At 41.6% G+C, this 21,113-nt stretch overlaps 2 protein-coding genes across 7 annotated transcripts in view; one reads left to right on the top strand and one right to left on the bottom strand.

Moving 5' to 3' along the window:
- scn1lab (sodium channel, voltage-gated, type I like, alpha b) overlaps positions 1-11,516 on the top strand; it is a 33,357-nt gene extending 21,841 nt beyond the window's left edge. For all 4 annotated transcript variants that reach the window (XM_065951913.1, XM_065951915.1, XM_020644945.3 and 1 more), the window contains exons 18-27: positions 833-968; positions 1,895-2,049; positions 2,157-2,330; positions 3,024-3,146; positions 4,524-4,799; positions 4,917-4,970; positions 5,067-5,204; positions 7,145-7,249; positions 7,369-7,639; positions 7,716-11,516. In XM_065951913.1, coding sequence (XP_065807985.1) covers positions 833-968; positions 1,895-2,049; positions 2,157-2,330; positions 3,024-3,146; positions 4,524-4,799; positions 4,917-4,970; positions 5,067-5,204; positions 7,145-7,249; positions 7,369-7,639; positions 7,716-8,908 — 2,625 coding nt within the window. In that variant the 3' untranslated portion in view covers positions 8,909-11,516. The remainder of the gene's footprint in view (positions 1-832; positions 969-1,894; positions 2,050-2,156; positions 2,331-3,023; positions 3,147-4,523; positions 4,800-4,916; positions 4,971-5,066; positions 5,205-7,144; positions 7,250-7,368; positions 7,640-7,715) is intronic.
- Positions 11,517-13,471: 1,955 nt separating this feature from the next.
- LOC109992354 (cysteine/serine-rich nuclear protein 3) lies at positions 13,472-20,126 on the bottom strand. Of its 3 annotated transcripts, XM_020644913.3 has the most exons (6): positions 19,754-20,126; positions 19,241-19,378; positions 17,447-17,617; positions 16,401-16,657; positions 15,972-16,283; positions 13,472-15,086 (listed from the first exon to the last, which is right to left on the bottom strand). In XM_020644913.3, exons 3-6 carry the CDS (start codon positions 17,589-17,591, stop codon positions 13,980-13,982), a joined length of 1,821 nt encoding a protein of 606 aa, XP_020500569.1. In that variant the 5' UTR covers positions 17,592-17,617; positions 19,241-19,378; positions 19,754-20,126; the 3' UTR covers positions 13,472-13,979. The 3 variants fall into 3 exon arrangements, with proteins under 3 accessions (XP_020500569.1, XP_020500570.1, XP_020500568.1); XM_020644914.3 differs by lacking the exon at positions 19,241-19,378 and having other exon boundaries at positions 15,987-16,283; XM_020644912.3 differs by lacking the exon at positions 19,241-19,378 and having other exon boundaries at positions 19,754-20,125.
- Positions 20,127-21,113: the final 987 nt, after the last annotated feature.

Genomic DNA, 21,113 nt, shown 5'->3' with positions numbered 1-21,113 from the left:
TGGTAGAATCACTAGTCCTTGCATGTGTTTTGCACATTGCTGAGAAGTAGGATGAAACTGGATAAGTTCCACACTCACACTCAATCCATTTAAAAAATAGGAACAATATAAAAAAAAGGCCAGACCACATGCTGTCTTATAAACAGTGCACAGTACTGGTTTTTTGCTCGTAAGCTAATGTGGTTATCCGTCTACTTCAACACCAGCAGAAGAGGCTTGTACACTGCTTTCAAGGAATGGAATTAATGTGTTTTCATGACACTGATAAAATGTCCAGCAGTCTTTCTTTTGGGTTCTAGCTTTGAGGCTGGGGAAATGATTATTCACAGGAGAATTTTAAATGTGGGATTAATGAAAGATGAATTGGAACCATTTTTCAGTGGACATGAAAATACTTCGACACACGTTCTGCTTGGTACAATTTCAGGCTTGGATTGATAATGCACTGGAATACTGCATGCACTCTTCCTCGAAACTGAGGTAACATCAAACGTACCCACAGTGCACTTTCCGTAATGCCAACCTCCCCGTGCCATGAGTTGCCACATAATCTGATTTGAGCCGTAAGATAAAACTAATAGCAAAGCCTGTAGGTACATTTGATTGATGCTGCATGTGATTATAATGATAAAATGGCATTAAAGAGCCCAACTCTGTGAGCTATTCCAGTGCCTAGTCTCCACACTAAGGTATGCAGTTGTGGCACTGGAGTCCATGTGAATGGAGAATCACAAAGATAACATGCTCAGAAGGTTGGCTCCTATAACCACTGAGTTTCCGTCACTTCGGGCTCTGCAGTTTAACTTTTTTTTCTTCTTCCTCGCCCATGCAGAAGCTCGACATAGAGCCCCAACATCTGAGCTCATCGGAGGGGAGCACAGTGGATATTCGCCCCCCAGGAGACGGGGTGGATTCAGTGGAGCTGGAGCCAGAGGAGTCGCTGGACCCAGAGGCCTGCTTCACAGAGGGTGAGGGGGTTGTGGGGATATGGGAAAGTGGGACAAAGCAAGAAAGGTGGGAGTCGAAATACTCCCAAAGCACATTTGAAGAGGTAGAGTAAATCGCATTAACTGCTTGTGCTTGGCCCCCAGTTTCTTACACTCACCCTTGAGTGACAACAAATTCAATTGCTCAGCAAAACAGAAAAGAAAGTAGTCTGTGGCATAGTCTTGGCTTGTGTAATGTAACCTGACATCTAGTCTGACACACCTCCAGTGCAATCCTGAATCTGCAAATATCACCTCAGCCTCTTGTAAATGTAGAATATAAATTAGAAAAAATTATATGCGGAATTAAGATCAGGGATTTTAAAATACAGTTTTTCCTCCTAGAACATGAATTTCAAAACCTGCATTTGGGTATCTGCACATACAGATACCCTGCTCTTTATAGGCATTCAGTATAAGATACTTACATAATTATATAATTACAAGGTATGTTTTCTTTTTGAAGAAGTGAGCTCTGAGGAGTATTTGGCACTAGTGGGAACATCATGAATGATGAGCATTGAATCAATCCTGACCTATAAAGATTCTGATCCTATGTTTGGGGCAGCTGCATCAAGTCTATTAAAATAAAAGTGGACTATGCTTGGAATGATTACATGAATAACCCTCGTTGTCATGAGTACTGCTTCTGTTTGTTCAATTTTAAGATTGTGTAGAGTTGATTAAGTAGTCCTAATAGCAAATATATGCTCCCAGATGTAACCTTAATTGTGCAAAAAAGAAATTGTAAACAATTTGAGTGGCAAATTGGTTGTAGAAAATCTATGCAAGTAAAATTGATTCAGGAGAAAATATATAGAGGCTTTTTGTGGTGTAATGGCACCGTCAGCATTGGTAAACATGGACCATGTATTTAATATCCTGGCATATATTTCCTTTGCCTGTAGGCTGTGTCAGCCGGTTCCAGTGCTGCCAGATCAACGAGGAGGGAGAACATTACAAGATTTGGTGGAATCTCAGGAAAACCTGCTTTATCATAGTGGAGCACAACTGGTTTGAGTCCTTCATCATATTTATGATCCTGCTGAGCAGTGGAGCACTGGTAAGCAGGTGTTTTTGTTATTTCTATAAGTCACATTGTGTCCGTTTTTGTGGTTGTTACATTGTTCAGAAATGTTTGGCTTATTTCACTTTTTCTATTCTGCACAGGCGTTTGAGGACATTTACATCGAGCAGCGGAGGACCATCAAAACAGTGCTGGAGTATGCAGACAAGGTCTTTACTTACGTCTTCATCCTGGAAATGCTGTTGAAGTGGGTGGCATACGGCTTTTCCAAGTACTTCACCAACGCCTGGTGCTGGCTGGACTTCCTCATTGTAGACGTATGTACAGTATATACAGTCCTTCCTTCTTGCTGAAAGTTTGAAACGACGAATGACGCTACACCCTCATAAGTGTTCTCTAGTTTTAAGGCAGGTTTTTAATTAGCCTAGTATAGCATAAGACAGGGACCAGGGGGAAAATAGCTAGCAAAAAAAGCTCAACAATCTTGCTGCTACAACGTCTAAAACTAAGAAAAAACTTTGTTCTAACCATAATCTGTCTTCAAAACAAATGTGAAAAAAGCACATGACAGGTACCTGGCTTGTTAACAGCAGGAACTTATTTTGTGTGTGCAAATAGCAGTTTGAGCCGTGTTAAGATTAATGTTTAAGAATGCAAATATTCAAGGACATTTAGAGTTTTACTTCCAGTGAAGAGCATCAGGAAGAACAAAGGTAAGTTGTTTCTTCGTGTTTCCAGTTGTAACGGTTGCTTGTGTAAATAGTGAGAGCTAGCAGCATGAATATAGCTTAGCAGTAGCTTCAGGTTAGCTGAATAGCTCAAAAACCTGAGACACTTCTGCTCTTCATCTTTCAAAAGGTTTAATTCTTTATTATCCTTTTAACTATGTGCAGAATCCCCATTAAAACCTCATTCATTGTCTTCAAACACTCCAAGTGGCACTTCTGGAGAGGACCCTCTCTGATTCCTCACCTCTCACCCTGCTTGTCTCTTTTATTATCTTCTCTCAGGTGTCCCTGGTCAGTCTGGTAGCCAATGCTCTGGGTTACTCTGAACTCACCGCCATCAAATCTCTGAGGACACTGCGAGCCCTCCGGCCCCTGAGGGCCCTGTCTCGGTTTGAGGGTATGAGGGTAAGGACATCTGGAAATGCAGCAACAAAGAACCAACTTGCACAAAAGTGACTGTTTGTTGGCAAGCTGAAAGCGAGCATGTCTACATGTTGGAAATCTTGTAAAAATCACATATTACTCTTTAACTTTAAAATGTACCTTGTTAGCTTTCTTACAGAGAGTTACATTAGAAGTAAACTATGAAGCTAACAGCAAAGAGATTGTTAACTTAGCAAAGCCTAAAAACTGTAAGGTTTTATTCCATGCATCATATTTTATAATATATATTCAAAGATTGCATAAAACGTGAATGTAGTCTAAGTGACAATACCCAATGAGGCTACTGAGTTTAAAACCTGTTTCCTATAGTTTAGTTGTAAGCTAAGCTAGGCTATGCTAAGCTAACAAGCTCCTGTCCTTAGCCTCCCATTTAATTTTGTTATCCAGCTCTTAGAACTAAAGCCGATAAATGTATTTTCTGTACATCTATAGTCGTAAATATTTTAAGTTTTTCTACAGAATATGAACTCTCTGGAGCTTCTAGCTGCTTTCAGCTAACTCATGAACAACAAAGAATTGTTGATGTGAAATGTGATTTTAGTTGCATCATTTTTATTTGAGTTGCCTGTGTGAAGCCAAAGAGAAACTTGCATGTCCTCTGCATGCTGTTTAATGCTGAAGAATGCTTCAGTATGATTTATTTGTAGCTACATTTTTAGAGCTCAGATACTTCACAGCTAATGTTTGATATCAGTTAATGGTTCAAGCTTGTTGTTAGGGTGCATGCATGTAAGACTGCATGCCTAATACAACTTCTGTAATGATCTCCTCCTTGTTATTCAGCACTACTTTTTCTATCTGCATGACCTTGTTCACTTTGTGTCAGTACAGTAGACGACTGTATATACTGTATCTCTCTTGAGGCATTGTTCTCTGACGTTGCTTGTGTGGTGCCTTCGACCTGTAATATTTTTCTTTGTTGTGTGTCTTTTTTCATTTACAGTCAAACAAAATGTTGTGACTTCATCCTGCCTCTCTAAGGTTTTTTTCTGTTTTGCTTTTTTACCGATCAAATATTAGCTTTTTTTCACCTGTCCACCTTCCTCTTTCCAACTGTGATGTTGTTAAATTCTCTTTGTAGTTGTGTATGCTGTTCAGACTTTAATGTATGCAGACATATTGTATGAAATAATAATGTAGGAGCACTGAATTTTTAAAAACAGTCTGGGCTCTTGTTCTGGAAGCCGTAGCAGTAGCTTTACAGCTCAATCAAATCAGGTTAAGTGATTAAATGATTGCCCCTTATCTAAAAATCAAGCTGACTATTTTTGGGAAGCAGAGTCATGTGTGTAGCAGCAGGAGTGCGCTGAGTTTGTGTATTTGCTCCACCCTCTCCAGGTTGTGGTGAACGCTCTGCTTGGGGCCATCCCCTCCATCATGAACGTGCTGCTGGTCTGCCTCATCTTCTGGCTCATCTTCAGCATCATGGGCGTCAACCTGTTCGCAGGGAAGTACTATTACTGCGTCAACACCACCACAGACATGACCTTCCCCACTGACATTGTCAACAACAAGTCAGACTGCTTGAACTTTATTAACGACAGCGCCCGCTGGAAGAATGTCAAGATAAACTTTGACAACGTCGGGGCCGGCTATCTGGCTCTGTTGCAAGTGGTGAGTTTACTTTCAAAGACTAAACTGTAGATGTCAAAGTTTGCTTGTAGGTTGTTTGACCCCATCCACTTCCATCATCAAGACCCTCACACTGACCGCCCTCTCATCTCTTCCCAGGCAACATTTAAGGGTTGGATGGACATCATGTACGCAGCTGTGGACTCCAGAAACGTACGTGTGTTGATGCTTAGCAGAGATATTTTCAGCTCCTTTCTTTTATGAGGTCCAGTAAGGTTGTATTTTGTTGCTCTGTCTTCTTTCTTCCAGCTGGAAGAGCAGCCGAAATATGAAGGCAACCTATACATGTACCTCTACTTTGTCATCTTCATCATCTTCGGCTCCTTCTTCACCCTCAACCTGTTCATCGGTGTCATCATCGACAACTTCAACCAGCAGAAGAAGAAGATAAGTTGCTTTAAATAACAGTTAAACAATACAAACTTAGAAACCAAAATGTCCTGTAGCCTTCGAAAACAATAAGGAGTATACTGTCAGACTGAGAGTAAATCCTGCATATGTTTCACATAGTTTTCTCCTACACCCGACCCGTAAAGAGACCAGATGCAGATCCTTAATCTAACAGTCGTAGCATGGATCATGATCATTTCTTTTCCTCTATAGTCATTAAAGTACAGGCTGTCAGGTTAAGTATTTCTGTAATCCCAAAACAGAAACAGATGGTTATAGTTTGAACGTGTTTACTGAATGGTGCTTAATGTGAAGGCAGAGATTGAAGTTATAGTGGGGGTGATGAAAGATGAACCTGAGACAGGGAGAACAAAAGTTAGTTTGCAAGTCAAAAGACATGAGCTCCAATCCTTTAGAATTAGATTTACCACAGCACAGTACCACAAGGTGAACTGACCAATCAGGCGATGACTGGTAGAGCCGGGTATATATTCAATGCACAAGCTTTGTGTGTGGGTAGGTCCCAGGTGTGCAGCAGGAGTGTTATTGAGTGCCACGCCCACAGAAACAGACATGGAAACGACAACAAACACAAGGGAGGGGTAAATACAGAGACACTAGGAATGAGGAGGAGGCACAGTCAAGTCCATGACAGTGGCAACCTATATTTCTTCTATCTTTTGGAGGTGAACCATCACTCTCTAACATGATTAACAAAGAGGTATTTAAATATAAAGCATGAACAAATAGGTAACTCAGACGTGTTAAAAAATGAGAACAAGCTGATTCAGAGAAACTGACCTCAAGACCAGTGGATCCAAACTTTTATTCCTTGGAGCCCCCCCCCCCCTACTTTTAACTAAGAAAAGCTGAAACCTCCCAGGACCCACATGAATAAAACAAACATTGCTGCCAGAAATCAGCATCAATTTAAATAAAAACCATTATATACTATCCAGTAAGTGTGTTATCAATATGTACAAATATCATTTTGACAACCTCAGAGCAGATATACTGACGCCCTTGGTTTTATAGATGCAATGACGTTTCTAAAACAGAGGTCAATTCCAAGTCATTTGGTCCATCCTGCAACCTGCTATCTGTGTTAAATGTTGAAACTGCACTGTGCCACTGCAATCCAACACACAACAGGTGCCAATCCTGTGTCACACCGTGCCAACTACATGTGAGGTCTGGCTACAAAACGTCTGAAGCATGGGTTTAGCCAAATCAGACCCACAGCTGTGTTAAAGGAAGAAGTGAGCCACATAACAATGGCTATCTTTAAGATGGTGCCAAGATGACTCGCTGAGAAACACCCTTCCTACACACACACACACACACACACACACACACACACACACACACACACACACACACACACACACACACACACACACACACACACACATATGTAAACACACCTGCAGGGCTACAGTGAATGTGCAGTCCGTTCAACCAAGTACTAACAAGTAGAATTGGCAACACCCTAAAAAGAGAGGAGGGGGAGGAGAAGGGTTGGGGGATAGCACTGTGTTTTGCTGCGTGCTGGCTCATCTCTCCTCACTGACTGAGTGAGACACTGTATATCAGTACGTGTGGCTCAGCAGCCCCACAGCGTCACACACAGATGGTTGTTCAGTGTTGACACCAGTTATCCCTCCAGACACACATCACTCTCAGTGAGCAATGACTCGCAGATGATGTCGTGAGGGGGGATTTGTTTCTTTGAGGAGAGCAAATTGACTGCATTGAGTGACATTTTGACAATTACTAAAATACATATAATCTAAATATGATTAAAAAAAAATGTATTAAACCCCATTTAAAATAAAAATACAAAAGTGTCAAGATTTGTTATCAACAAACAGCACCAGCTCACCTACAGGAACATCTATGTATGTGGTTTTAACCATGTTTTGTTGTTGTGTCTTTACTTTGGAGGTCAGGACATCTTCATGACAGAAGAGCAGAAGAAATACTACAACGCCATGAAGAAGCTTGGCTCCAAGAAACCACAAAAACCTATACCCCGACCAACAGTAAGACTGCTAAGTGCTCCGACCGCATGCTGTACTCAATTAACCTTTACTCGTGGGCCACAAACAGACGTGTAAAGAGACTAATGTGCACTTGTTCTTTGTCCTTCTCTACCCCCCAGAATGCATTTCAAGGCTTCGTGTTTGACTGCATCACAAAGCAGGCCTTCGACATTGTGATCATGATCCTCATCTGCCTTAACATGGTGACAATGATGGTGGAGACAGACGACCAGACGCCGGAAATGGACAAGATCCTCTACCGCATCAACTTCGTGTTCATTGTGCTCTTCACTGGGGAGTGTGTGCTGAAGATGATCTCTCTGCGGCACTATTACTTTACTATTGGTTGGAATATCTTTGACTTTGTGGTGGTGATCTTGTCCATCGTAGGTAAGGAGATCGTCGTCGTTTGTAGAATTCCAGTAGATTTTGAGGGAAGTTGTTCACTGACGTTTGTTTCTTCCAGGTATGTTTCTATCTGAAGTTATCGAAAAGTACTTTGTGTCTCCAACACTGTTCCGAGTGATCCGTCTTGCCAGGATTGGTCGCATCCTTCGCCTTATCAAAGGTGCCAAAGGGATCCGGACACTTCTCTTTGCCTTGATGATGTCCCTCCCCGCCCTCTTTAACATTGGCCTCCTCCTCTTCCTGGTCATGTTCATCTACGCCATCTTTGGCATGTCCAACTTTGCCTATGTTAAGCACGAGTCAGGAATCGACGACATGTTCAATTTCGAGACTTTTGGGAACAGTATGATCTGTTTGTTTCAGATCACCACATCAGGTGGATGGGACGGTCTGTTGGCGCCGATACTGAACAAAAGGGAACCAGACTGTGACAGCCAGATGGAGCACCCGGGGAACAACTACAAAGGCAACTGTGGCAATCCTTCAGTGGCCATCTTCTTCTTTGTTAGCTACATCATCATCTGTTTCCTCATCGTGGTCAACATGTACATCGCCGTCATCTTGGAGAACTTTAGCGTGGCTACAGAAGAGAGCGCCGAACCGTTGAGCGAGGACGACTTTGAGATGTTCTACGAAGTGTGGGAGCGCTTCGATCCGGACGCCACTCAGTTCATGGACTACAGCAAGCTCTCAGACTTTGCTGACGCTCTTGATCCACCACTTCGAATGGCCAAGCCGAATATGATCCAACTCATCTCAATGGACCTGCCGATGGTGAGTGGCGAGCGCATCCACTGCCTCGACATCCTGTTTGCCTTCACAAAACGAGTCCTGGGCGAAGGGGGCGAGATGGACGTGTTACGCGGGCAGATGGAAGAGCGCTTCATGGCCTCCAACCCTTCTAAGGTGTCTTACGAACCAATCACCACCACCCTCCGCCGCAAACAGGAGGACATGTCGGCCATTATTATCCAACGAGCCTTCCGCTGTTACATGATCCGTCTGGCCATGAAGAAGGCTTCCGCCCTCTACAAGGAGCAGCTGAAGGAGGGAATCCGCGACCCGGACAAGGATGTGATGGTCATCTGCAAATTCAACGAGAACTCCACGTCGGATAAAACAGACATGACAGCCTCCACAGCGTCCCCGCCCTCTTACAACAGTGTGACCAAATCGCACAAGGACAAATATGAGAACGAGAATAGTGAAAAGGAAAACAAAGGGAAAGACTTGAAAGACCGAAAGAAATAGACTCACAAAAGGGAACAAAAAATAAGTAAATCAGAGACGTGAAAGGAATTTGTTTACAGCTTCAAACAGGGGTAGATAGACGTACGCTTGTGTGTTGATTGTTCAGAGATGAGGAATGCAATGCCTGATGGGCCTGAAATGGGAGTGCGGTAATGTCATAAGTGACTTCATGGGGTCTCCTCAGAGTAGAAACAAATGGTCCAGCAGACACTGCCACAGATCGACTGGAACACAGAAAAGCCTCTCTGCAAAACGCTTGTGATTTTCCTATTGGTTGTTGTTACTATCTGACACACTTGAGTGTACTGTTAAGTTGTCCGTAGCTAGTGCTGCTACTACTATAAATCCAGTGTCTTGAATTTAACAATCGCTGTATCACTTAACAAGTACTCTGCATTATTTTTTGGTTCTTTCTTCTTTTTTTAAGTTTAAAGGTTCCTTTTTTAATGAGAAAGAATGTTTTCTACTTTTTGGTGTCATTATCGTGAGAATGTGTCGACACTGTAAAATCACCAAGGGCAGAATAAGTCACTGCTGGAAACTACAACAACCATCTGGAACGAGTACCACGCAGGGTCAGTGCCAGAATACTCTTTTTATTGGTACAGTATACGAAGGTGAAACAAAAAGCATACTGTAGAAGTGCACTGGACAAATACATTGTATTCACTGGGTTGCCATCAGTGACTGTTTAAATCTACTGTATATTTTGCTTCTATCTGGATTGCCATTTCCCCTTTTCATTAGTAAAAAAGTCTCTTTCCAGAGAAGCTGAATGTATGCAAGGAATGAAACACATTTGAAGAAGCTGTTGACATTTTTGTGAATAGCCTTGTGCTTTTACCAAGTGTTACATGAGAAGATTGATACCGCTCGAGGTCTCTCCTTAAACTAGGAAGCTTGAGACAGAAAACCATTAGCTACACATCCTAAAGACTGGAAACACAGAGACCAGCTCGTCTGCACAAAGTTCAACAAAGCGCCTGCAAGCACATCTGCAGCTTTTAATGACACGATAACATCAAATATATATTATATTAAATCCCAACAAAACCAACAATTAAATTAATTCCCTATATGTTGGTCCACAAGGATTTCAGTACTGTTAATGGCTCATCAACTGTTGGTATCAATAAACATGTATCTACATATATATTTATGTAGGCTTGAGTTTTAATGGCATTTAATCAAATTCATGTCATCTATTAAGTTACATTATAGAATCCAGATCGATTTTTATCAGGCTGGCCTCTTTCCAATAACTAACTAAACCTGATGGGATACAAAACCCAGTTAGCAAGGAGGTGAAGTTTTGAGCCTGTTTTCTTTTACTCTCACACTCAGGCTTCTCCAGGTCGTAGCTCCATAGTTAGCTAACGCACACACAGGTGAATGGTATAAAACTTCTAATCTACCTCTTGGCAAAAAAAAAAGCACAGAAGCCTATTCCTCAAAAAAGTCAGAGTTATTTCTTTGAAGGGGACATGTTATCATTAAACCTCAGTCATGTTGCTGTGTCTCCTAGTCCGATCAAATGCATTTGTTTTCCTCCCTACATCTCAGAGGTGTTGTAAAGAAAATAACTGCTGTAAAGAAACATACTCAAAAGAAAAACGTCAACCTTTCTAACTGCGTTCAGTCTAGAACATGACGATATATCCCATTTAAAGGTTATAATATCACAAATGTTTGTATGACATTTCATGTTTCTTGTTTTCAATCAAGAGGCAAGTGGTTTTAATGTAGTGGTTTGGTTTGTAAATAATATAGCTATTTGGGCCCACAGTATGCATCACACTTACATTTGATGTAAGAGCACTTTTTATTCCCACTGCTATGTAATACCACGTGGCAGTCATACGTGTGTGTGTGTGTGTGCGTGCGTGCGTGCGTGCGTGCGTGTGTATGTGTACGTCTATGTGTACATTTGTAAAAAGAAAGGCGTCTGTGTTTGTGCGAGCGAGTGTTTGCCGTGTGCATCTGGGGTCTGCAGGTTGCTTATATTCCTGAGATTATGAGAAAACATTTTTACTGTAGATACGAGTGCATTTTTAGCAGTCATCGGATTTGTTTTACATCTTTTCTAGAGCTTTTTTTTTTTTTTTCCTGTCTCTGCAGTGTAACGCGTGATGAAACACATGTATGGTCCCCTTTTCTGTAGATACAAACCATGAAGCAATCAGTAGCCATCTCTCATTGCAGCTTGTAGTGTTTTGGTGAACTGTATGCCAGAAGTGACTACTGTCCGCTCATATGGTCGTATGATTTTAAAGCCAAAAGAATAAATGACATATTTTTTGTAAATGCTTGTTTATTTTCTCCACCTTTTTTGTTCAATTTCAGGGCTTTTTTTCTCGGCGCTGGTCTATGAAGTTTTTCCATGAGTGGCACCAGCTCTTTGGACTCTGATCCGAACCTGAAGTATGATTGCTTTACGTGAAGATCTGGTTGAACAGGATCATCCATGTGGTTCAAGTACACGTGACACTAAACTCTGTATCAATTTGCTAAATGTGATAAGTGAGATTTCTTTTTTGTCATAACCAAAGATGTGGCAACAAAACACAAAATCCAAATTTCCAAAATAAAACCTATTTTGGGAAGCACATTCTGCATGCCAGCTGGATTCATTGTGAGCTGACATGTTGCTTGAGACATTATGGAGGGCGGATTAGAGTCTGTTTTTAGCCCGAGGCTAAGGTGTTGCAGATTGGCTGATTACATTCCCATGGAGTGTGAGGTGGAGCGACACGCTATGATTTTTTGTTCTTGCAGAAAATGTAAACATGGGCTGTTTTGGTAGGGTGCTGTTCATCAAGTCATCTGACACCTACCCTGCGTCAGCATTAAAATCGCTATCGCTATAATCAACATTCCCACTGATGGTTTTGTTTTCACCTGTAGGTCAGAAAGAGACGTCAATATTAATTTTAGTTGGTTTCATAATATAAGTGTGATAACAAAACAGTGACAGTGAATTTGTTTACAAAACTTGACAACAATTAAAAATGATTTCCTACATAGGATTGTTTGAGGATTTCAATATACCCCCCTGACCTTCATCATAAGAAAACCAAACCATATCGCTGAAACCTGAACAACCCTTTTTTTCCTGATGAAGGCTGCAAGATATGACCGAGAGCTCCGCAGGCAAAACAGTAAGTAGACCATTGCAGATAAACAGATTTGTGCTCTTCCAGATTATGCTGTAAAACAGCCAAGGGCATCAGGGTTATAAAAGGGTAACTATTGGTCTGGTTGAAGATATTTTATGAAAAACATTGTCATACAAACATGTATGATGGAGAGGGTGGTGATGGGGTGGATGAGGAAAGGGGAGACGGAAGTGAAAAGCTGATACTACCCCCACCCAGCAGCCCCCTCAAAACACTGTGCTGCTTCTCCCATCCTGTTGCCTGGCAACTTATCGTTACAGCTCCCCTGCCCCTGTGATTGATCAGCAGCGTGTCTGAGCTTTTCTTACCTATAATACCTTGTTGGCTGAGAGGAGGCAGTTCATTCCCATCTCCAACCCCCAACACAGCTGACACACACCTTGATTGTATATGGAGATGGAAAGGTCGAGAGATGACCTTGACATCCCAATGAAATACAGTGTTTACCTGACATGTGTGCATCATGGTTGGAGGGTCGTAAAGGACCAATGGATGTATGTTTAGTCACTACTGAACAAAAACACCTGCTGCTAAGTACCTGTAAGCAATGAGCCATGATATTGTTCTATACATGAATAGGCTGGAAAATGAGGTGGGAACAGAACAACCATAAAGACAGTGATATTAACTCAGCAGCACCCTCCAGAGGCCCAAATATGAAACATTCAAACTGGGAGCACTGGTTGAGAATATGAAGTGATCAGCTGGATGAAACGGTAACTTGATTAATCATCTCAACAGGAAAGGTGTTGTTGTATGTTCAAATGTCCCTAAATACTGACCTGTAAGCATTTCTTTTCTTATTTTAAAAGAAGAAAGAAAAAACAATAAGATAAAAAAATGTCTGACAGAGAACAGATGTTCCAAGCAGAACCAATGTCACAATTTGTCCTCAGGCAAAGAACGTGTAATCATGAAATATACTGACGTCAGAAAGAATGATTTAACCCCCTGGTGAAGATGAAGTGAGTTGTTAGAAAGATGGATGACGTTTTTGAGCATCAGGCGCCATCTACTGGCAGAAATATGGAATACTCTTTGCTCACATTTATGAGTTGTAGATGAAGTATTTTCAACTCATAGATGTAACGACCAACAAAACAAATAAACCTTTTCAAAATTCAGACGCAAGTAAAAAACGTTTTCTAATCATTTTAAAAACAACTAGCGCTCTACCTCTCTAACTTTCAAACCTGTAGTAATGTGAACTATAGCTTGTATTAAATAATTGATTATATCTGCTTTAAAATATGTCCAAAGTTAAGAAATTCTCCAGGAAGTTGAGACAATTAGCGAACAGTTGCTGAAGTGTAAAGAATAAAGACATTTGGCCACACTGCTAGAGGTTAAACGTTGAACACACAAAAAAAGAAGCTTGTAGTAGGAATTTGCTTGACGTGTTTTATCGTTGTACAGTCTGAGTTGACCTTGAAACATCTTCAGGTCAACTGAACACATGCTATACAGACAGCCATTAAAGAACAGTTAGCAGCAATGTTGAGACACTAACCGGTACATTGAAAAAAAGTTAAACAACACAAGCACCTCAAAATATTGATTTGTCATAGATGCTAGTCACAGCCACAAAACATGCTGTAACGATGAAATACGTTATAACAGGGCATAAATTACACAAATCATGTACAGAAACACTGTTGTTGAGCTTTATTGTGAGTAATCTGTATTTTTTTATGCAAATCAATGACTTTAGAACGGTTCAAAGACAAATGGAGCTAAAATGATCACGTCTTTCAGCTTTCTGTGTCAGAATCTGACCCATTCTGTCTTTGGAAGTGCACTAATCAAGAACCAATCAAACCAATGGCTGAACACAATGCTTGAATATAGATTTCCACATAATAACTGAACTCTCTCAATGTGAAGAATTTGACTCATCAGGTACTCTGCGAGCACGACGAGCTTGTTATCTGAGCAGCATCCCCTTGCAGTCCTGGTTGCGTCAGCTCCCTCATTTCCTCGTCTGTTTGCTCCAAAGACCCAGTCGGAGCCTCAGTCTGTGAGTCACGACGGTCTGGATTGTTCTGGAGGTCTCTCAAATGCAGCAGTTCTTCGGTTGTACCAGCAGGGGCAGTGTTCCTCTCACGGGTTTCTACATGTGAGCAAGTTTGGAGAGTTAGGGAGTCTGTGGGGCCGGGGAAGTGCAGCTCTGTTTGGTTGCAGATATCTGTCTTTATTTTAGACTCTAACGCGGCCTCGACTGTGGGGAGTGTTTGGGTGACGCTGGCATTTTCTGTGACAAAATGATGGTTGTCATTTACAGAGCTGTCTATTTGATAATGCATGGAGGGAGAGTTGTGGAAGGGGTTACTGAGGCTCAGGAGTGGGTTATTAGAGTAACTCAGAACAGAAGGAAGTGGAACCGAGTAAGGCGGAGGACCTTGCAAAGAGCAACCCCAATCTTCCTCATCATCCTCGTCTTCCTCCCCATCGTCATCATCCTCGTCTTCCTCATCCTCCTCGTCCTCTTCTTCTTCTTCATCCTCCTCTTGGTCGATTGTTTCTAAGCTGTGTGTGCTGCAGTCCGAAAGCCCACTACAAACACTACTCCCATCCTCATCCTCCTCATACGCTTCATCATCATCTTCATCGTCTTCTTCCTCCTCTTCGTCGTCTTCGTCTTCTTCCTCCTCTTCATCTAGATGTGAATCTGTGTCGCCTGTATTCTGGAGGTTCATTATGGGAATGTGCGGCGTGCCACTCATCAGTGGGAACTGCAGGTTCGGCTGCTGTTGCTGTTGCTGCTGCTGCTGCTGCTGGACCAAGGAGGAGTCACCATGGTAACCGTTGCCATTGGTTACAAGCTGCTGCTCTGGCTGCTGCTGATGCTGATGCTGCTGCTCCTCCCGGCTCTTCTCCAGCTCCAGCTTCATGATGGTGTGCAGGAAGTGGGTGCGCACTCGGACCGGGTTGAACTCCAGACGTCCCGTGGTGTTGCTGCAGCCGTCTTTGGTGCAGCCGCAAGGGAAGGACATGCGGTCCACCTGAGGGCAGAAAATACATTTATTCCTGCAGTGTCAAACAATACCAACAGATACGATGAACATTATAGCTGGACATGTGTGTAGAGAAATGAATGAGGTCACAATGGGTGATATATGTGTCAAATAATAATACCCCTTTTTTTTTTTTGTATGTACTGAATACCCTGAAAATCTTTACTAAATATATCTATGCAACATTGATTTTCAAAATAATTACACAGAAAGACTTGAAGAACCATGTTCATGTTGCACTGTTTACTGCTTTTCCTTCGTAATGTCAAAGAATAGATTTTTGTCCGTCTGCTTTTCAAGTAAGCTATACAGTTAGCAGCTTCCATCAGCAGTTGTCAAAGCTAAAGTGTGGATTACTGAGGCTGTTAACCTGGTTTACCAACAGCCAGGGCCAGAAATAGGTGTTGCACATTTAAAATATTTTGCCCCCCCCCTTCTCCGATAACATTTAGTTATAAACGTTCAACAAATTGAACTCGCAAGGATCTATGTAATCAAGTCAACTTTGTATTCCCCTAAAAAAGTGGAAGCTAGCAAGCTAAGCTCTTAAAGGGTTTAACGTTGGCCTCCAAACTGGTAATTTGCATTCGTTTGTTGGATTTAAGTTACTTTTCAATCTATTTCAAAGGTATAGCAACACAATATGCCAATCAGACTTTGACTACAGACATGCCGCTCAGGGCCCTGAAGAACAAAAATGCAGGGAATCAGGGACTTTCCTTCTATTGGAATCCCAGCTTGGCCAAATCAGACAAAAATATGAAGTATTTCTTATTTCCAAGCAACAGTTTTATTTGATTTCAGTTGATTTTAGAGAAGTTTTGCTGCACATAGAAACATTAACAACACTTGAGTATTATAGATGGGCCTCACCACAGTTCCATTTACCTGGCACTTAATGCCGGCCAGGCTGCAAGCACAGGTCTCCGGGTCGCATATCCCCCGGCAGCGGCACCCACACTCCTCCCGGGACATGCGGAGGGAACGTAGCTCATGCTTCTCCTCCACATCGATGCGTCGGACCCCTGAGGTACGCAGGAGTGACCGGCGACGTCTGGTCGTCAGAGGCTGAAGGAAGAAGTAATCGTCCACCTCCGTGTTGTCAACATCCAGGTCGTCTTCTGAGATGTCATCCAGCGTCAGGGTATCCGCCTCCATGGATGATACAGTGCCATTCTTAGTCAGCTGGAGGACAGAAAAAGTGAGTCGATATAATGATGCATTGTAAATCTATTCCTGCTCTAAAATGAAAACCCTTAGGATGATTATAAAAAAAAGGCTTTATTGAGCCATCCCACTGACTTTGAGTTTGATGGCATTGAGTTTCTCCTCTTTCAGATGATCCCTCAGCATATTCCGGTGGCTCTGTTTCTGCTCCATGGCAAACTCTCTGAGGGTGAAGCGCTTCACCCCGCTGTGACGCGGGGACATCCCAAGGGTGCTGCCACCCTGGGTGGGTACGCTGGTGAAGCCCTGGCGCCTGTTAAAGTAGTAGACCGTCACGCTTTCAAAGTGGACATTGCGGCCCCGCAGTCGTTTTGACTGCTGCTGGAGAGTGGCTGAGGTTGAGACAGAAAAAGTTGGAAATATTTTCCTCAAATTACATAGTCTTCACTTTTTCTCTTTATTGCGGGTAAATATTAGTTAAAGCAAGACTGTATATAAGTTTAAACAGACAAAGCAAAAATGAAAGGTGTGTAAAGTTATCTTGTGGTCTTAAAGAGGCTGGTTTGTAAGCTTGCTTGACTAAATAAAAGACACAGTCGTCAATCACAGTTGAAAATAGAAACACCCAAGAGACTGGCCACTTAAGACGTTTACAGACATGGCACATTTTGGGTTTCTTATTGATGACATACGATGGTTTGTCATCAGCGTTACTTTTGAACGTAAGTGAAATCTCTGCAATATAATAAATAATAATGACAAAAGAGAAACCTCTGCTGGTTAAGCAGGGACATGACCAGATAAGAGATATAACATCTTGTTGTATTCAATTGTAAGTTACAACAGGAAGTAGGATTAAAATGGAGAAGCAACCAAAGTCAGAGGCACATTGTAAAATATTATTGACATTCATGATTGCAGTTTAGGTACAACAAGTGACATTAAAACATGATCATACATTAAAATGTATGATCATTTAAAAGTATCTGACACTGGTCTGACCTTTCCTGTCTATAGTCATGTGGATTCCAACCATTTTTTAAAAAAGTTTCACCTTCTCAATGTTCTGGCTCATCCCAAAACTAAAGAGATGTTGTTCATATGTGACCTGAGCTTTTTCTATTCTAAAAAAAATACTAGCAGGAGATGCTGACATGAGCAGTGTTGTAATGTGATCTTACAGTCCAGCAGTCCAGAGGGGACGGGATGGTTGAGACTATCGCTGCTGTTGCCGCTGTCGCTGCAGGAAACATCGTCATCAGACCCCTGCAGGGAAAGGTAAGGGGCCGGGCCCTCCTCAAGCTTCCTCTTCAGGATCCCACTCATTGTGTGGCACCTCCTACTGGGAGCACCTTGGCAAAGGACAGAGTTTGAAGTTATGTATGACCACAAATCTATATTTGCTTTTACACATTTAGTGAATAAGAGTTATTATTTTGTATCATATTAACTGCAGGTCTACTGCTTGAATACACATGGGGGTTAATATACTACATCATTAAACCAATCTGACCTACTTTGTCACATAAATGATAATGTTGCTCTGAAACTTATATATGTACAAATATTTGCTAACATGTTCCCCATTTCAACAACAACAAAAAGTATATGTAAGCACTGTGTTAACTTCTTAAAGCTCCCCCAGAGTGCCCAAAGTTGTTCTATTCTTCTCTTCATTTTAAAACCTGTGTTTTCAGTTTCCCTTTTTTTCTAAATCCCCAGTATGAAAACAAATAATCTGTATTAAGCCTAGAAGAATATTATATTAATCCATTCTGTTTCAAGTCTGCAAAACAAAGCCCCATTTAAGTTTAGTAACAGTATTCAAGAGACAGACATCTGTTAACACGTCACACAATTTCTGTTTGCTGGTATGATCATTTTGGATTTAAGAGAATCCAGAGCCTTCTGAACATGTCTGTATTTACTGTTGTAGCAACAACATGGAAACAATGGACTCATTTATAAATAAAGGACTAAATCAAATTCTATAACTTGTAGATTAAATTTAATAAAGGCTTGTGGATGTATAATGTGGTTATACAGTGACTAGAAGTACCATCTGTTCAAAGATTAAGAAGTCATCGTTTTCTGTTATGAATTCTCAGATATATTGCAAATGCCTGGAAATGAAACAGAACCTGTCTTCCAGCCTGATCCGATCGTTATGAAGATACTTGGTATTTACACCAAAATAATTTGCCTGTTAACTGACTATCCGACTGTTAAAGCTTTTGTGAGGAACTCTCAGGCTGTGTTGTTTCTGGCGCCCCCTGTGGACAAAGCAGTATGTTTTCTCTCTTTGTTGATTTTGTGTAACTAGTGTTTTTTTAACAACAACACAAATCTCTGCTTGCTTTCTTTAACAGTCAATTGCATCAGTCATTAAAAAAGCAAGCCTGCTGTTTATCACTTCGTCTGCCAAGATTTTTAAAAGATGTTTTATGGAAAAGCTTGTCACCTCTCAATGACTGTTAAAGATCTTTCCAAACTTTGGCTGCTAAAAGAGGGTAATCACTCTTAAAGAGTTGTACTCACCAATATTTTGAAAGAATATTTTATGATCCCATCGGATGCTTTTTCTGCTAAGCAACAATTAGCACACATGGAGGGATCTGTGATTCAATTTCAAATTTTATACAAAGTGTTGAGTTGACTGCTTGGACTGGTGGAGGATTACATCATTTGCAGCAGAGCTGGATGCTGGGCCAAGCTTCTCCTCTCTCACAGGCTTTGTCTCCTTTCTCCTGCTAGCTTCTGCACTACTCCTCATGTCGTTTGCATTTGATCTTCTTCTCCAGTCCTTCATTTACTCATTTCTTAACCTCATTTCTAATGCGCTGTACTATTATCCCCCTTTCTTTGTACTGTCCTCTGCCTCCATTGTCACTTGTATTTTTTAGCTCCAGCTCTGTGGTGGAAAAAAAAAACTGTAAAATCAGAGAGATGTGTAGTAGAAGATACATTAAACACACCATTACATCCTCCTTTTTATGTGATGTCATAGAAGGTGTTGCAGTTTTTCTTGCGTCCAAGAGGGGTTCCTGTGTTTCTCTTTACCCTTAACGTTCCCAGTCAGGCTTTTTTAACCAGTGCCATTTAGAGCACCCAACCTGCACACACACACACACACACACACACACACACACACACACACACACACACACACACACACACACACACACACACACACACACACACACACACACACACACACACACACACACACACACACACACACACACACACACACACACACACACACACACACACACACACACACACACACACACACACACACACACACAATGTTCAAGCTTGCTCACGTGTCTGCATGCATACGCAACCTCCCACTCCCCATGCATGTCCACATCCTGAACACTAACAGGGGATTTCTTATTGACAAATGTACATTAGCATCATCCTGTGAGGCCGGCGTTTCTGCATGCATGAATCCTGTCTGGGAGTGTGTTTTGACCGTCACTGACCTGTTTCCTTGTCTTGCCTTTGGTTTTCCAGGAAGTCCTCGACTCTCTCCTCTGCATCACCAGCAGCAGCCAAACATCCCCATGTGTCGTGATGATGCGGTGAGCGCTGCCATGATGCCCGCTTTCTCCCTCTCTCTTTCTCTTGCTCTCTCTCTCTCTCTTCTTCCAGCCGCCTCTGGCACTATTTCACAGCACTGGAACACCTCTGCCTCTATCTCCTGTGCTCTCCCTCTGCACCCTCACTCTGTCAACTCTCTCTCACTGTCTGATTCTCGCCTGCTCTGCACCCCCTCCTCCTCTCTCTCTCTCTCTCTCTCTCTCTCTCTCTCTATTCACAAAGACTTGTTAGCTCGATGCTGCTGCCGGCTGAAGCGCTGGAGCTTGACTGAGGTGAAGCAAGCCCTTGGAGATCACAGAGAAAAAAGGGGGGGTTTGGGGGGGGTTGTAGATGTGGTGGTGGGTTTGATGGGGTGGGGGTGGAAAGTGTAGATTCTGCTCTGTGAATAGCTCTTTTGCAGTCTGCAGGAGGACTATTAACACCCATATGAGCACTATTTCCTACAATAATTAGAAAAATGATAAGTAGACACAGTGAGCTTCTCCACCTTTCCACAATTTGACCTCATTATTTTTTTGTCCTCACATTAACTATAAATGTCCAAATTTTAACCATTTGGAGGGTAAATTGATGTTGCTTTTTGCTTTGTGGTTGTCTCTCTTTTGTTTTAAAAACAGCTAATTTGACACTTGTATCTTTTTTGAATGAATATCTGAGACAATTTGATCAGATTTAACAGAGACAGTGACTGGGAAGTGTATGTTTACAGTGCCTTTATGCAGAGAAAATATTCTGAATGTAGCAAGATTATTGATATTTACTAAAGCGAAAAATGCAAATAGCTTTAATTTAAGGGTAACTCCAACCTCAGGAACTGTAATGTAGAGGGAAAAGGGGTAAAAAGGTTTTATGCTTAAACTAGACATAGACTGTGTAAAACATTGACTTGCTTTAGCTTAACTATGTATTAAAGGTTAATTAAAATCGATGTGCTGATTACAATCACAACTTAATACTAATAAAATACATTGTTAAAAAAGCAGCTTACTGTACCTCTTAAGTTAAAGTCTTTGTGTAAAACACTAAGATAACAAGTTATGGCTTCTCTGCTAAGCCTGCAAGCACTTCCCAAGCTAATGCTAATGCTAATGCAGAAGTTTGGTGGACTAAAGACTACTAGCTTATTTTTAAATGTAAAAATATAAATATTGAAAGCTGGATGACATAGAAGTAGTTAAGAATAAACAATATAGCATGTTAGCGATGTAAGCACCTCACCCGTCCCGTATTTTACACTTGGAT

Source organism: Labrus bergylta, chromosome 24 (assembly GCF_963930695.1).
Source record: "Labrus bergylta chromosome 24, fLabBer1.1, whole genome shotgun sequence".
Classification (NCBI taxonomy): domain Eukaryota; kingdom Metazoa; phylum Chordata; class Actinopteri; order Labriformes; family Labridae; genus Labrus; species Labrus bergylta.
The sequence above is the reverse complement of the archived record's forward strand: the minus strand, read 5'-3'. Positions and strand labels throughout refer to the sequence as shown.

Bases quoted from the DNA above. Each gene is read 5' to 3' on its own strand.
- LOC109992354 (XM_020644913.3), bottom strand. From the start codon at position 17,591: ATGAGTGGGATCCTGAAGAGGAAGCTTGAGGAGGGCCCGGCCCCTTAC. The intron at 16,658-17,446 runs GTAAGATCACAT...TCTCAACCTCAG, and splicing joins CCCCTCTGGACTGCTGGACT to CCACTCTCCAGCAGCAGTCA. The intron at 15,087-15,971 runs GTGAGGCCCATC...TTCTGCCCTCAG, and splicing joins GCCAGGTAAATGGAACTGTG to GTGGACCGCATGTCCTTCCC.